The 15663-nt window shown below is 42.3% G+C and overlaps 1 protein-coding gene across 1 annotated transcript in view; it reads left to right on the top strand.

Annotated features, from left to right (window-relative positions):
• CNTNAP5 (contactin associated protein family member 5) overlaps positions 1-15663 on the top strand; it is an 861846-nt gene that overhangs the window by 705339 nt on the left and 140844 nt on the right. Inside the window, exon 17 of the mRNA XM_015109883.3 lies at positions 6531-6749. Within this exon, the coding sequence (XP_014965369.3) occupies positions 6531-6749 (219 nt within the window). The remainder of the gene's footprint in view (positions 1-6530; positions 6750-15663) is intronic.

Below are 15663 nucleotides of genomic sequence, written 5' to 3'. Positions count from 1 at the left end.
AAACCCAATCTGAACCGGCAGCCACAAGAATGGAAATTCACTGGTACTGGAGCATGTGACGAAGCCCAGAGGAGGTAGGACTGGCTTTATTTATGGTTGTTTGCAGTAGTTTAACAAAGTTATCAGTCGTCTCATGGTTTTCTCTCTCGGTTATGAATGTTGAATGTCTGCTTTGGTCTAAGGCTGGCACTCCCTCATGGTGGAGCTGCATGCCAGCTGGTGGAGAATCCCTGCTTTCCAGCCCTACAAGCAATCCTCCTGAGAGGTCACTCACTTGGCCCCCAAGAACCAATGTGTGTGGCCGGGAACGTATAGATTGCAGATTGACTTATACCAGGGCCGACCCCCACACCAGAGACTGGGCTAGCTTCCCCTAAAGCCCATGGGAAAGTGAGAGAGGGAAGAGTTTCCCAAAGCAAACTCAGTATTGTTAGAAAGAAGGTAGTCGCCAGGGAGACAATCAATGAGGATTCTTCTAAGGCAGTTGTCAGAATTGAAATGTGTAATTTATTTTAAAAAATGCCTTGACACATATACACCATGGAATACTATGCAGCCATCAAAAAGGATGAGTTTGCGTCCTTTGTAGGGACATGGATGCAGCTGGAAACCATCATTCTTAGCAAACTATCACAAGAACAGAAAACCAAACACCGCATGTTCTCACTCATAGGTGGGAACTGATCAATGAGATCACTTGGACTCAGGAAGGGGAACATCACACACAGGGGCCTATCGTGGGGAGGGGGGAGGGGGAAGGGATTGCATTGGGAGTTATACCTGATGTAAATGATGAGTTGATGGGTGCAGCACACCAACATGGCACAAGTATACATATGTAACAAACCTGCACGTTATGCACATGTACCCTACAACTTAAAGTAAAATAATAATAAATAAATTTAAAAAAATAATAAAAAAAATAAACAAAATAGAAAAAAAAAATGCCTTGAAAGGAAACAAAACCAGAAATTTCCTGAGCTGCTCATGGGAAAAACGATACATATATATACTGTATGTATGTGTGTGTGTATACATGTATATGTATGTGTATGTATATATATACTCTATAAATATGTGTGTACACTGTATAGATACATATATACACACAAAGAGAGCGAGAAAGATTTAACTTTATGATTTCAGAAGTATTATACTGAGAATATTACCAAATGTGATGTTAACTTGGACACACTATAGTTAGAACTTCAGAGAATAGTACCAATGAATACTATTCATAATTACACTTTTGTTGAATTGTTGAGCAATTATTCTGATTAGACACTGCACAATTCTTTACATTCCTGATTTCATTTTGTTTCCAAGCACTCCCATCGATGCCGATCCCTATGTTGTACTGTGATTACCACTGCACAGTGCACCGATAGGCAGGATGAGCCTAGAGAGGGCAAGAGGCAAGTCCTGATTACTCAGCTGGGAAGGTTAGAATCCAGGACCTACCCGGCTCTGTCTGACTCCTTACAGCATCCCCCAATTCTGCTTTGCACAGGTCCGCAGGATTGACAATGTTAGAACTCAAGAGAACGTACAATTATTTACCTCCAGATTTTGAGGCACAGGACATAGAGGAAGCTCCTGCAATTTTGTGCAATACCACAGGTGCTATGTTTCTAGAGTTAGAAACTATGGCTGCCGCCAGAACCTTAAAGAGATTATGTCCCTGAAAAGTTTTAACAGTATTTTATTTAGTTCATATTTCTCATTTTACACATGGACACCTGGAAGGACAGAGAGATTAGCTCACTATATTAAGGCCTTACAAATTATTCATTCCATAAATGGACTCTGAAATATCTCTCATGCTGATCTGGGGTGGGGATTGAGGACACAGAATGGAGTGTGGTTCTGTCTTCACAGAGCTCAGGATTGAGTGCTGGGAGGAGATGTGTGGAGTCTGTCCTAAGGATATTCTCTAATGGGCTTGGTGGTCACTCCTGGAAGAACATACAGGTGTCTTCTTAGCAGCTTCTTCCCATCTCCTAGGAGCACTCGGTAGAAACTCTGTAACAGCCCTAAACATGCCCTTTCTTTTCTTTATCAGTCTTCTCAAAAGTAAATCGCGAACTCATCTTGTTTCATTTGTCTCAGAATTCTCAGTGCCTAGCACAGGGCCTGGCTTGATAAAAATGTCCTGAAAGACTGAGGAGACTCCTTAGCTTTGCCTTGAACCATAAAGAAGTAGCTGGTGAGAGAAGGCGTTTGTCAGAAGGCTGGGGGAGGTTGAGCTTAGAGGGTAAGTTCACGATAGAGCTAATGCTCTCATGGGTCTTCTCCCTTCCTATTCAGGGCCAGTGGGCTATGTCCACCTCTTCAGCAAGGGAGAGCCAACTTGAATTTGCCTTAAGGGCCCTGTTATAAAGGCACTGGCCAAAGTGGGATGGATCATTCATTCTCTTACCTTGTTTTCAGGCATCTTTATCATCCATTCTAGCTTTGACTACCCAGGGCAACTGCACAGGTTTCCAGGTGTGGAGGTTTTATCATAGGAATAATGATTTAAAAATTGAGCCCTGGGAAGCACCACCTGGATTCACATCCAGACTCTGCGCCACCTGCACTGGGTCAGCTTCCTTAGCTACCTGTACCTCACTTCCCTCATCTGTAAAAGATTCCTGTCTCATAAAGTTGTAGCAAGGCTTAGTGAGTTGATTAATGAAAAACGAGTAGCAAGGTACTTGGCTCACAGTAAGTACTCAGTAAATATTAACTGTTTTTATTGAATTTTACTGATTCTAGGAGGAATGGCTTAAACATAGTATGTCTTTAATAGTTGCTTTAATAAAGTTAAATAATAATAATTTTAAGCTGGGTGTGGTGGCTCACGCCTGTAATACCAGCACTTTGGGAGGCCGAGGCAGGCGGATCACAAGGTCAGGAGATCGAGACCATCCTGGCTAACGTGATGAAACCCTGTCTCTACTAAAAATACAAAAAATTAGCCAGGCATTGTGGTGGGCGCCTGTAGTCCCAGCTACTTGGGAGGCTGAGGCAGGAGAATGGCGTGAACCTGGGAGGTGGAGCTTGCAGTGAGCCGACATTGCGCCACTGCACTCCAGCCTGGGCAACATCTCAAAAAAAATAAATAAATAAAATAACAGTAATAATAATAATAATTTTAAAGACTCTGCAAGGACCTTAATACCTTGGTATAAAACTTTAAAAGTATAAAGAAAATTGCAGAATTGCATTTAGTATATGCAATGTAATGATGTTCCAATGAATAAAATGAGAACTTCCTGTATACAAGGCACAGTGCTAGGTGCTGGGTATACGATAAATGAGGTGTTCTTCTAGAGTTGCAGACTCGGGGGAGATAGTACACAGATTATTATACAGCAGGGGGCTGCAGTTTGGAGAAGAGGTAAGCACAGATGGGAAACCGATTATGGAGGTGGTGGTCAGGGGGCAAGGCTAGTCACAGCGAAGCAGCAAGCCCTCCACAAACATGTGTTGTCTCAGTGGAATTTATTATCCACAAGACTAGCCTTGCAGGAAAGCTTTTAGTAAAATCTTTAACATTCCTCACCCAAATTCTCACCAATCTTATTCTGTGTTTTATAGAAAAATGTAATTGTGGGGTCCAGTCATCTCTCAGTTAAGTGTTTTTAAATTTTGAGATATGCAGGGCTGCCAGGTGGCACTGGTGATCTGAATAAGAAACAGGGAAAGACTCAAGGGGCCACCTTCACTCTTATTTAGTCTAACTGCTCGTCACTCAATCTGTTCCCTTCAATTTTGTTTCCTTTAAGGCATGGATTTGTAACCTGAAGCCAATTTGCCTAAGTTGAAAAATCACAGGTCACAGTAATAATAACAACAGCTATCACTTCTTGAACATGCAGTATGTGCCAGGCACAGTTAACTTTATCGGGATTCATGTCTAAATAATCTGATGATTTAAGTACTGTTCTTATTCCCATTTTGCAGACAAGAAAATTGAGGCATGGTGACATTGAAAACTTGCCTTAGGTCACAGTAGCTCCAGAGTCTAAGCTCTCAAATCCCATTCTTACTGCTTCCACCTTACTCTCCTTTAGGCCAGGGCTCACCAGAAAGCAAAATAATTCAAGCTCTCAGATACTCAAAATTATGTGTAATGGGGACTTTGATGCAGGTGGCTTTTGGTTAAGGTTTAAAGGCTGGGAAGAAAGAGCTCTGGGGGGGAGTCTGTCTTTTGGCATTTGTGATAATTTAAATCTGGCAGTTGATGACTTTGTCAAATAAATACCCATTTCCTATTTTAGGGGGTAGAGGAGAGGGAGCAATTGTGAAGGTGCCTAGAAAAAAAGGAATGCCTGGCATATGAAAGTTCCAGTCCTATCCTCATCCTCAATTTGTAAATTACAATTAACCTCTCCATTTCCTTTAAATTTAGAACATTCTTATGTGATAATGGAAAACACAAGACAATATACTCAATAAAGCAAAATCGTGACGAACCCTGCCTTTGGAGTCAGATTCTACTTACCACCTAGGACACTTCCAACAAATTATTTATATTTCTGTGCACTTTAGTTTTCTCACTCATAAAGTGAGAATAATGCTACATTTCTCATAGGGTGGTTTTGTGTATTAAAATGAGATAATCCATGGTCAATGCTTAGCATAGTGCCTGGCATAGAGTTCATTGTTCTCACTGTGCTACCCCTTCCAGTTCTCTCTCTTAATGGTTATCCACCATTGCCACTATCATCACCACCACCATCATTGGCACCATCATCATCACCTTCATCACCACCTTCACCACCACCATTACCACCATCACGATTACCACCACCATCGCCACCACCACCACTACCACCACCACTATCATCACCACCACTGCCAGAACCATTACTACCATCACCATTACCACCATCAGCACTGCCAGTATCACTATTACCATCACCATCACCATTACCTCCATCACCACCATCACCACTACCACCATGACCATTACCACCACCAACAATGATGACACCATCACTACCACCACCATCACTACCATCACCATTACCACCACCAGCACTGCCACTATCACTATCTCCATCACCTCCATCACCACCACCACTATCACCACAACCATTATCCCACCACCACCACCATCACCGTCACCATTACCTCCATCACCATCACCACTACCACCATGACCATTATCACCACCACCAACAATGATGACACCATCACTACTACTACCATCACTACCATCACCATTACCACCACCAGCACTGCCACTATCACTATCTCCATCACCTCCATCACCACCACCACTATCACCACAACCATTATCCCACCACCACCACCATCACCGTCACCATTACCTCCATCACCATCACCACTACCACCATGACCATTATCACCACCACCAACAATGATGACACCATCACTACTACTACCATCACTACCATCACCATTACCACCACCAGCACTGCCACTATCACTATCTCCATCACCTCCATCACCACCACCACTATCACCACAACCATTATCCCACCACCACCATCATCACCGTCACCATTACCTCCATCACCACCATCACCACTACCACCATGACCATTATCACCACCACCAACAATGATGACACCATCACTACCACCACCATCACTACCATCACCATTACCACCACCAGCACTGCCACTATCACTATCTCCATCACCTCCATCACCACCACCACTATCACCACAACCATTATCCCACCACCACCACCATCCTCATCAATGCCGCCACCATCACCATCATCATCACCTCTACCACCACCACCCCCATCACCACCACCACCGCCATCATCATTAACGTTATGTCCACCACCACCATCAATACCACAACCACTGCCAGCGCTACCCACCACCATAACTGCTGCCATCACCATTGTCATTTCACCGTCATCAGTATGCTTACTTCTGACTGGGTGCCATCTGGCTTCCATTATACAAAGATTGTTATAGAGGGGCAGAAAGAATAATGGAAGGAGTCCCGTGTGACAACAGGAGACTTGGGTTTAATTGCAGGCACTGCCACCTGCAGCAGTGTCTTCTTGGACAAGGCAATACAACTTTCTGAGCTTTTTTCATTATGGAAATAGCACAAATGCTTATATAATGTGCATTAATAAAATAAGGAGGAAGCGCTGGACTTCCTAGGGCATAAGTCTCCTCCCTGTGGGAGTGGAGCTGCCTGGCTAACCTCATGTCTGCAGATATCCTGGAGGACACAGCTGAAGCCGCAACAGATCTAGAAAATCCAGGGCCTCGGCATTCATGCAGGTTTATCAGATCAGCATGAATGGTCCAGGTGCTTATCCTGTTTCCTGAATTTACACAAGTAGCAGGAATGAAAACAGCTTGGAACAAGTATACACATTTAATTTGGTAGCTGTTACTATTAATGGTGATTTCAATGCTACAGAGATTTCAAAAGAAGTCTTCTCTACATTAATATTGACTGACAATTGCTTCTCCCACTCAAGCCTGTGCCTTGAATGTGCTAACAACTCCCTCTATTCTTCTTCCCATTTTCGTCTCTGGTTTCAGCTCCTTCAGAGATCACCTTTGCCATCGATGTTGGGAATGGTCCTGTAGAGCTTGTGGTCCAGTCTCCTTCTCTTCTGAATGACAACCAATGGCATTATGTCCGGGCTGAGAGGAACCTCAAGGAGACCTCCCTTCAGGTGGACAACCTTCCAAGGAGCACCCGGGAGACGTCAGAGGAGGGCCATTTTCGACTGCAGCTGAACAGCCAGTTGTTTGTAGGTAGGGGACATCTTAAGGCTCCGTTTGTGCTAAACCCCTACAATATCACTGTGTGACCACACCCAAGAAAAATTTCTCTTTTATTTTAGATCTGGGATATGATCGAAATGTCATAAATCATTTCTAATCGTGAATTTCATTCTACACATTCTTTTTTCTCTGGCTTCGTTAGCTACATCAAGTTAAGATGATGCTAACCTTTAGCAAATACTGAGGTTGTCCAGATTCTATATATTTTCTTTTGGTAATATTGTCTTCAGATGTCCAGGGACCCATCATTGTAATATAAATCTACTCTAAGGGACAGGACATGTCACCTCTTTACACCTTAGTGAGTGTAGACTCTAAGTCATGGGCCACCCTTCCAAGTGCTACCCCACTTCTGGTAACTATTGATATCCATGCAATGAGACAGTTGAGCTATTTCAAAGGTGTTTTTGTTATCAATAACATGGTTGGGAGAGGAATGATCCCTTTCTAAATCAGGGGCCTCTTCGATACTACCTGAACTCATAGCACTGGAGATCAACCTGCCACAGGTTGTTCATCTGAACTGGCGGCTGCCACTGGTGTGGGCCTGGAAACATCCGGGCATCCTTCTTTAGTCATTCCTCACTTCTTTCATTCCGCTAATAGTCACTGAGTATCTACAACTGGTCAGGTATCTTGTTACTGGGAATGAAAGATGAATTGAGCACTACCACTGCTTTTCAAGGAGTTCATAATCCTCTGGTGTGTGTGCGCGTGTTTCACAGAGAAGACAGCATGGGGTTTGGGAAGTCTCTCTTCAGTGCTTGTGCCTTAACTACATTTAAGTTGGCATTTTGTTTCCCTTGTCATAATTCTAACATTTTGCTAAACATACGGGAGTGTGTGTGTGTGTGTGTGTGTGTGTGTGTGTGAGAGAGAGAGAGAGAGAGAGAGAGAGAGAGAGAGATAGAGAGAGAGAGACACAAATAAGAGAGAGAAACTAATATAAGGTCATCCTTATAGCTGTAGTTAAAAAAATTAGCATAGGTTGAGGAGGGCTTGTAAAGCTTTAAAATACAAAATCAAGCTCTGAAAGTTAAGAAATATTGTCAATACTACCAAAACCAAGAGTGTGTTTTTATATAAAACTCGCAGTTCAGATGTTTAGAACAGTGATGTAAATAAGTAACAGAATTTGTCAGTCTACCCAGATTTAACTCCGTTTCCTTTTTTGTTTATTTATTTTTTTGCCAACTCCCACACTACATAGCTTTATTGCTAGTGATGAAATGCCATCAACACTCAATGGAAGTTTCTTATTTGCTTCCTTTAAATTGAGGTTTGTGCAACTTTTAACTCTGAGGAAAGCAGTCACTAAAATAACACCAGCTAAAAGAAAATAAGTAATAGAATGTGAGGATGTAATATTCTTTCTTCTCAATAGGAACCATATTTCTTTCTTCATCTGTCATGTTCCCCAGAGATATAAATGATTAAAACAGGCCGGGCGCGGTGGCTCAAGCCTGTAATCCCAGCACTTTGGGAGGCCGAGACGGGCGGATCACGAGGTCAGGAGATCGAAACCATCCTGGTTAACACGGTGAAACCCCGTCTCTATTAAGAAATACAAAAAAAAAAAAAAAACTAGCCGGGCGAGGTGGCGGGCGCCTGTAGTCCCAGCTACTCGGGAGGCTGAGGCCAGAGAATGGCGTGAACCCGGGAGGCGGAGCTTGCAGTGAGCTGAGATCCGGCCACTGCACTCCAGCCTGGGCGACAGAGCGAGACTCCGTCTCAAAAAAAAAAAAAAAAAAAAAAATGATTAAAACAGTTTTGTGATTTCAAGTCATTTGCTCAATTAATAACCCATATATGTGATATGATTCACTATTAAAATATTTTTAAAATTTATATTTCTGTTTTAATTTTATTTAAACATCACATTTTGATGGGTGACTTCTGAGGAAGGTTGCTCATCATCAAAATCTAATATATTTTTTGGTGGAATCAAGTCAAGTGTTTCACAATTTTCATAAATTATATTCCATGCCAACGTTTAATTTATCTTCAGGCAGTATTTATCAGTCTTTCTGGCTGAAAGGTATATATAAAGATGGAAATAATTTTTTTACCCTTTCATGCAAATTTTATGTGGCTATGAAATTATCATATGGACTGGATATGTGATAAAGTTTGTGCAAGTCAAAAGGGAAAGGCGACAGCTGTATTTCATGGCAGATTTCTATCTGCAGACGTTTTGGTTACATTGATCACAAATGCAATGAGCTGTAAGAGCATGTCGATGGGTCTGGAGGAGATATCTTGCTGGAGCTGGAGCCAAGGTCAGCTGTGGCAAGAGCACCTGCTTCTGCTATGTTTCTCTCCAATAAATCCCATCTCAGATGTTACTCTGCTTTATTGAATTTGTCTTAATGTACTTGAAGGAGAAAAAAATGCTGTTGGAGGTCACTTTAATGGTCTTTCAGTTTGAATTTTCCTATTTAGAGTTCAGTGATATACCCATTTAGAAATGTCAGGTAGCCAACAAAGCTGAAGTCTCAACATTTCCATCTTGCACAATTCGATTGTTCAACAAATATATAGATAAATAAATGAGGTCTGCTTAGTTATAGTCACCAAAATGAACAATTGCATTCTCTATTATTCAGAAATTGAGAGGCCCTGGATATTTATATTTGCTAGGCAGGAAAAGATATCGTTGGCATGTGCTTCTTTACTGGAATAGATTGAGTGTAGCATTACTTAAATATTAATTTGGATATGTCTGTCTAGATATCTTTGGCCACTGAAGGATCTTTCAATCAACATGGAGCATCCTTCAGCATTGTAATCACTGGCACAGCTGCTGTGCTCATGAGTGTTTCCTGAGTACCAGAAACAGGCTGTGTTTTTAGAATAGGATGTTCCTCTCAGCACTGCCCCTGTCATTGGAATGTGACAGGTTGAAATACTGATACATGAGTCAATGCATACTGGATTTCCAGAATCAATATTTTAACTTCAGGCTGTTATATCACCCTGATGGTTAGGGACATTTGCAACCATGCCATTTCACCAGTCACATTTCTTTAACAGAGCAGGAGACTCTTCATAACATGCAGCTTCTGAAATGTAAACTGCAAGCATGTGGCATTCTCACCTTTGGAACGGTCCATAGTACCACCCCTTCTGCTTTGTTATTCCCCACTAATGTGTCCATCAATATGAGGATGAGGCAAGAAAAATCCAAGATCCAGTGGAGAGATCCGAGTATGCATTCCTGGTCAGATGCCCAAAGCCATAGGCCCTGGGTAGAAAAATAACTAGCATGAGTGTACTATTGTCTTTATCTGCTGAATGAAAATGAAGAGACTGTAACTGATCTTCTAAGGCGTGAAGATCTGCTCTCTGCATGGATAAATTAGGAACAACGGTCACACCTACCATCATGCCCATGTGTATGTAACAACAAAGAAAATGTCTCATTCCTTCCAAACCTAACACATGATCTTTCAAAATATGCTGCAATTACAGAGTGGAAATTGTGTGAAGATGGGGGCCTGTGAGTCTCATTTTATGACTTTATTTCCTTCTACTTTTTATTTTTCCCATGGGCTTATTTTTTGTTTCTTGGCCCAACTGCTCTCTTTGTGTCAAAATAAACTGAAGCTACTCCAAACTTACAATCCCCTAGGGAAACTACTACACTGACTTGATAAATCATAACATTTGGAGAGATCCCCCAAAATTGCTGTTCTTGCTTCCAGGCTGGTAGGGAATTATTATTCCTATTTTCAGGTGAAGCGTGTCAAACTCAGTGGGGTCAAGGGTGAAGCCAGGCAGTCCTGGTGAGCACATGTTAATTTTGTGCTCTGGCACTTCCGAAACTCTTGATTTGTGGCATAATGCAACACATACAGAACTGGCCCCAGTCTCCTCTTGGAATAGTGACTTATATTTTACGCTCGTGAGTGCCTCATGAAGATAGCCGTCCTGAAGCACGCCTGTAGTGGTTTCCATTAGACAAGATGTCATATGTCTCACAGTCTAGGAAGAGATCTATATGCTCTTCACATTGAGAAATAATTGGAAAAGTAACTGTTAGCATATTTTTACATAAAGCTACTGTGCGTGGAGAATAATAATTATCATGATGTCAATGGTGAAACAAAAAGTGAAGAAACAATTGTCTTTTTAACATTATATAAATCTCTGATTACGTCTACCTATTCCCCATAAAAGTCTATTTTTTTCAAAGTCAAATAATATATTAAGTGTACTTAAATTTTTTTTTAGGAAAAATTAAGATATGACTTTTGATGTCCCCTTAACAATTACATAAGAGAAATTGTTCTGGTTGGTTTAAGAAGATGGTAAGAGACCTCTGAGCGAGGCTAGCAGGCAGGTCCTGGGACTGCCTCAGTAGCTGCATAAGAAACACTAGAAGAACACCCAGTGGCCACTCAAAAATGCTTGTGTAGTGGATAAAAAAAAAAAAAAAAAAAAAAAAAAAAAAGGTGAAGAACATCTGGGTTTGTCCCTAACACCAGTGCTCCACAAAATCAGGTTCTTGTAGCTTGAAAATGTTTGAAAAAACATTGGTTCTGTTTTTATATTCAGGAAAAGTGAACAATTAAATCACCCTTTCAGCAAAATTTTGTCTCTTCTTGAAGATGTTGAGAATTGGAAACATTTAACAATTCCCAACACCCATTTTAGTGTTTTCTACCCGCTACTATATATATTTTTTTGAAACAGGGTCTCTCTGTCGCCCAGGCTGGAGTGCAGTGGCACTATCTCCAGCTCTCAGCTCACTGAAACCCCTGCTTCCTGGGTTCCAGCAATTCTCTTTCCTCAGCCTCCCGGGTAGCTGGGGTTACAGGTTCACACTGCCATATCTGGCTAATTTTTGTATTTTTAACAGAAACAGGGTTTCACCTTGTTGCCCAGGCTGGTCTCCAACTGCTGGGCTCGAGCAATCTGCCCACCTCAGCTGCCCAGATTGCTCCCTACTATTTAAGACACATTTTTGAAACACTTATCTACAGCTTCTTCTGCTTTAATTGAGCTCATTTTGTCATCTTGTGGTCTCTGTTGGATTGACAATGGACAACTGAAGCAGAATGGAGAGGAGTCTGTGTGTGCATGTGTGTGTGTGTGTGTGTGCTTGTGTGTGTGTCAGGACTCATACTGTCTTTCTTAAATTTTTTTTTATTTTTACTTTAAGTTCTAGGGTACATGTGCACAACGTTCAGGTTTGTTACATGTGTATACATGTGCCACGCTGGTGTGCTGCACCCATTAACTCATCATTTACACTAGGTATATCTCCTGCAGCATGGTATCGTCTTCTCAGGCAGCCCAGAAAGAGAAGTCTCGAGCTTCAGACCTCACAAAAACTCAAAATTAGAAGCAGTAATTTGATTCTCTTGGCACCTCCACTTGTCAACATTTATAACTCAGTAAAGAAAGAAATCATTAGAAGAGCATCATTTATGTGAAACTGGCATTCTAATTGTCAAAAGAAACATAAGGCAGATCTTTCTGGACAATAAAACAGTTCTCCCTGGACATTCAAGGACCCAATCTGAGGGGCAACTGCAGGAGAGAATTCAGGCTGCCCTGGAGCTAATGTGACTGCCACATGCTGAGTAGCCACAAGGGAAGCTCCCAGTTGGAAAAGAGCAAACCAGAGAGGTGGCTGAGGCTGCAACACTGCCTGGAGCTTAGTGAGCTGGTTTCCACTTCTCCGAGAGAGTCTGCGGAGACAAAGCAGATGACTCAGAGGAGGAGCTGGGAAAGACCTTGGGCAAAGCAGTGGATGGGAAGATATGTCAAAAACCTCCAGTAAGTCCTACTGGCAGACTTATATTCTTCTCATTTTGTTATCAAGTTTCTTCTGAACACGTGCACAAGTGGTGCCTCAGCCAAAGCTTCGTCTACCTCTTCCATGCACATTGTGTCTCCATCTCCTTTGAGGATGGCCTTGCTTCAGTTTCAGCAGCGCTGGCATCATCAGCTTCATCAATGCCCAGACCGAGTTTGATCATCCTGTCAATCCTGTTAGCATGTGTCTGGGGATCTTCCACACTGAAGCCAGAAGACAGGAACCCAGTTTCATAAACCAAGAAGCAACTTAATGGAAGAAACTCTCCAAAAGGGGCTTGTTTTCCAAAGAAAAGTATAGTTCAGAGGAGGGAGATGATAAGCCTACCTAGACGTGTTGTAAAGCCATTCAAAAATAATTCAGAGAGAGGATTCTGAATGGAAATGTAGTGTCCAAGTCACATTCTTAAAAAGATTGTTACAAATAGAGACAACTTAACAAGAAAAAAACAAAAGAGTTTCTTCTGAACCTGGAAGAAACGGACATAGATTCAAAGCTGCTTCAGTAGCGTTGAATTTTGTAGAAGAGGTGATTTTGTAGAAGAGGCGGTAAGAAGTGCCATGCTCCAATTCGGCTTCCAGTGTTATCATCCATGTCTCAAGGTAAAAAGGATCAGGTCTCAGGCTCATCTTCCGTGTGTAGAGGGGCTTAGGGACTTGTGGTAGACCTTGTAATCTGCTGTCTAGGTCTCCCTTCAAAGAAGGACTTGCCCTGTGCCTGGGAGTGCTGTTGGTGGACAGTCTTCATCTGTCTGAGCCTTCAGAAGCTGCCTCAGCTGCAGAGAAAGCCTTGACCAAGGTCGTGTCCTTTCCAGGGGGATTCACATCCAGTGACTGAGCCAGAGTGCAAAGGCACAACCACTGGGCCCAAGAAGGAACATCTCTGGTTATTTGTTCTGGCCCCAGCACTCCCAGTGGTACTGTGCTGGGTTGATGTTGGGCCGCCACCACGGCTCACTTCTCTGCCCATTCATACTTTCTTTTTCCTCTGTCCAACCATAAGTCTGGTTTCCAAGGTTTCCCCTAAAAGTATCCTGTACCCTTAACTCCATCACAGAACTTGCTTTCTGGTGAACCTAATCTGAGACAGAATCAGATACATTTTTCATGCAATTTACACACATGTGTGCATGCTCTCACACACACACACTTCTTTTAAATTGAATTAATTTTCTTAAGTGAAATTTATTTTTCATTTCTCTTGAGAATTAGCTATAAAATAATGCCTCTTCCCCTCCTACTTTCTTTTTCCAAAACACTGTTTAATGCTAATAGGTTATTAAGACCAAGTTTGCATGGTTTTGCTTCATTACCCTTCGAAGATCCTGGTACTCAAACTAAAATGGGCCTGCCCCACCCCGATCTACCTGACAGGCTCCTCTCCATTGATAATGCAGACTTTGATGAGTCAGATGAACTACTTCCTCTCAAGGGAGTCTATCCTGGTACACACCCCCATCTCTGTGAGCACACACAATACGCCTGATTCTACTGACCTGAATTTACTGAATTATACTGACCTAGGAGTTTCTTTGTGGGAAGACATAGTGTCTAATTGATCTTCATATCTCTGGGCCTAGTAAAGGTTTTCTAATATATTTAACGTTCAATAAAAATCTAATGAATTGGCCGGGCACGGTGGCTCAAGCCTGTAATCCCAGCACTTTGGGAGGCCGAGACGGGCAGATCACGAGGTCAAGAGATCGAGACCATCCTGGCTAACACGGTGAAACCCCTTCTCTACTAAAAAATACAAAAAAAACTAGCCGGGTGTGGTGGCAGGTGCCTGTAGTCCCAGCTACTTGGGAGGCTGAGGCAGGAGAATGACATAAACCTGGGAGGTGGAGCTTGCAGTGAGCTGAGATCCGGCCACTGCACTCCCGCCTGGGTGACAGAGCGAGACTCCATCTCAAAAAAAAAAAAAAAAAAAAATCTAATGATTTAATGAAAGTGAATGAAGGCAGAGCTCCCAGTTCAGTCCACTCCACTAGTGGCTTTATGGTATTAGGCAAGCCACTTACTTTCTCTGAGCCTCAGTTATTCCATCTGCCCACTGGGCTTAATAATAATCAATACCTTGCAAATCAGTTTCAAACACTGAATGCAGCAATAGATGTCCCTGTTCCCCTTGGGATTTTCTTTTAAGGGTTCTTAAATAAGAATGGCAAGCAAAAGACTGTTTCAAATGGGAAATGATTTGTGCCCTCACCCCAGTGGCATAATGAGACACTCCTTTTGGAAACTGAGGGGTTTTGACATTTAAATGACACACTCAATTGGTGTAATGGCTCCAGGGGGAAGGATCCCTCCCTATGCTGGATTTTACTTCTTCTCACAAATCAACAGAAATGTCCCCACACACTGTTGTAATTGGAGTGTGAGTGCCTCGAAAGCTGAAGGCCAGTCCTTATAAAGGGGAAAGTTTCTTGCCATTTTCTTAGCCAACAACTTGAAAGATAAAGGGATTTCAAAACCACATTTTCAAATTACTATATGGTTCACATACACCTGCTTCGGAATTGTTATTGCTAAATTGCATTCTCACTGCTGTTACTTCCCCCTGATCTGTTCAATAAGACAGTCTTTTTTGGGTTGTTTCTCCAAATCAGAGAATTGTGTCTGATTTGGTAGTGAGAGGATATGCCCAGACCAGAAATTGGACCTTTACTTGTGATTCGAGGATACCAGAAATACACTGAAAGCTGACCACACTCCTCACACATTTGCAATGCCTTCTGGGCAGTCAGGATTTTGCCTCAGCCACTGACCTTCTCTTGCTCTGGACTGAGAATAAAGCGCAGCAAAAAGCCAGACTGTATGATTGTTTTAAATTGAAATGGTTTTCTTTAATCAGAATTTATTCTTCATTCTCCCAGGGATCAACCTCCTCCTTTCCTACTGTTTTACCCAAAAGAGTCTTTAAAATCCCATGGGTGCTTTGGTGGAGTTTGGAGCATTTTGCGGGATGGGGATTGAGGGGCAGGGGTCTGATTCTGCACTTCTACTTGCTTTTCTTTGTCCTTTATCCTTTTTTTCCCCACTCACATTCTTTTCCTTCCGT

Source organism: Macaca mulatta, chromosome 12, assembly GCF_049350105.2.
Source record: "Macaca mulatta isolate MMU2019108-1 chromosome 12, T2T-MMU8v2.0, whole genome shotgun sequence".
Taxonomy (NCBI): domain Eukaryota; kingdom Metazoa; phylum Chordata; class Mammalia; order Primates; family Cercopithecidae; genus Macaca; species Macaca mulatta.
This window is presented reverse-complemented; position numbering and strand designations above follow the sequence as displayed.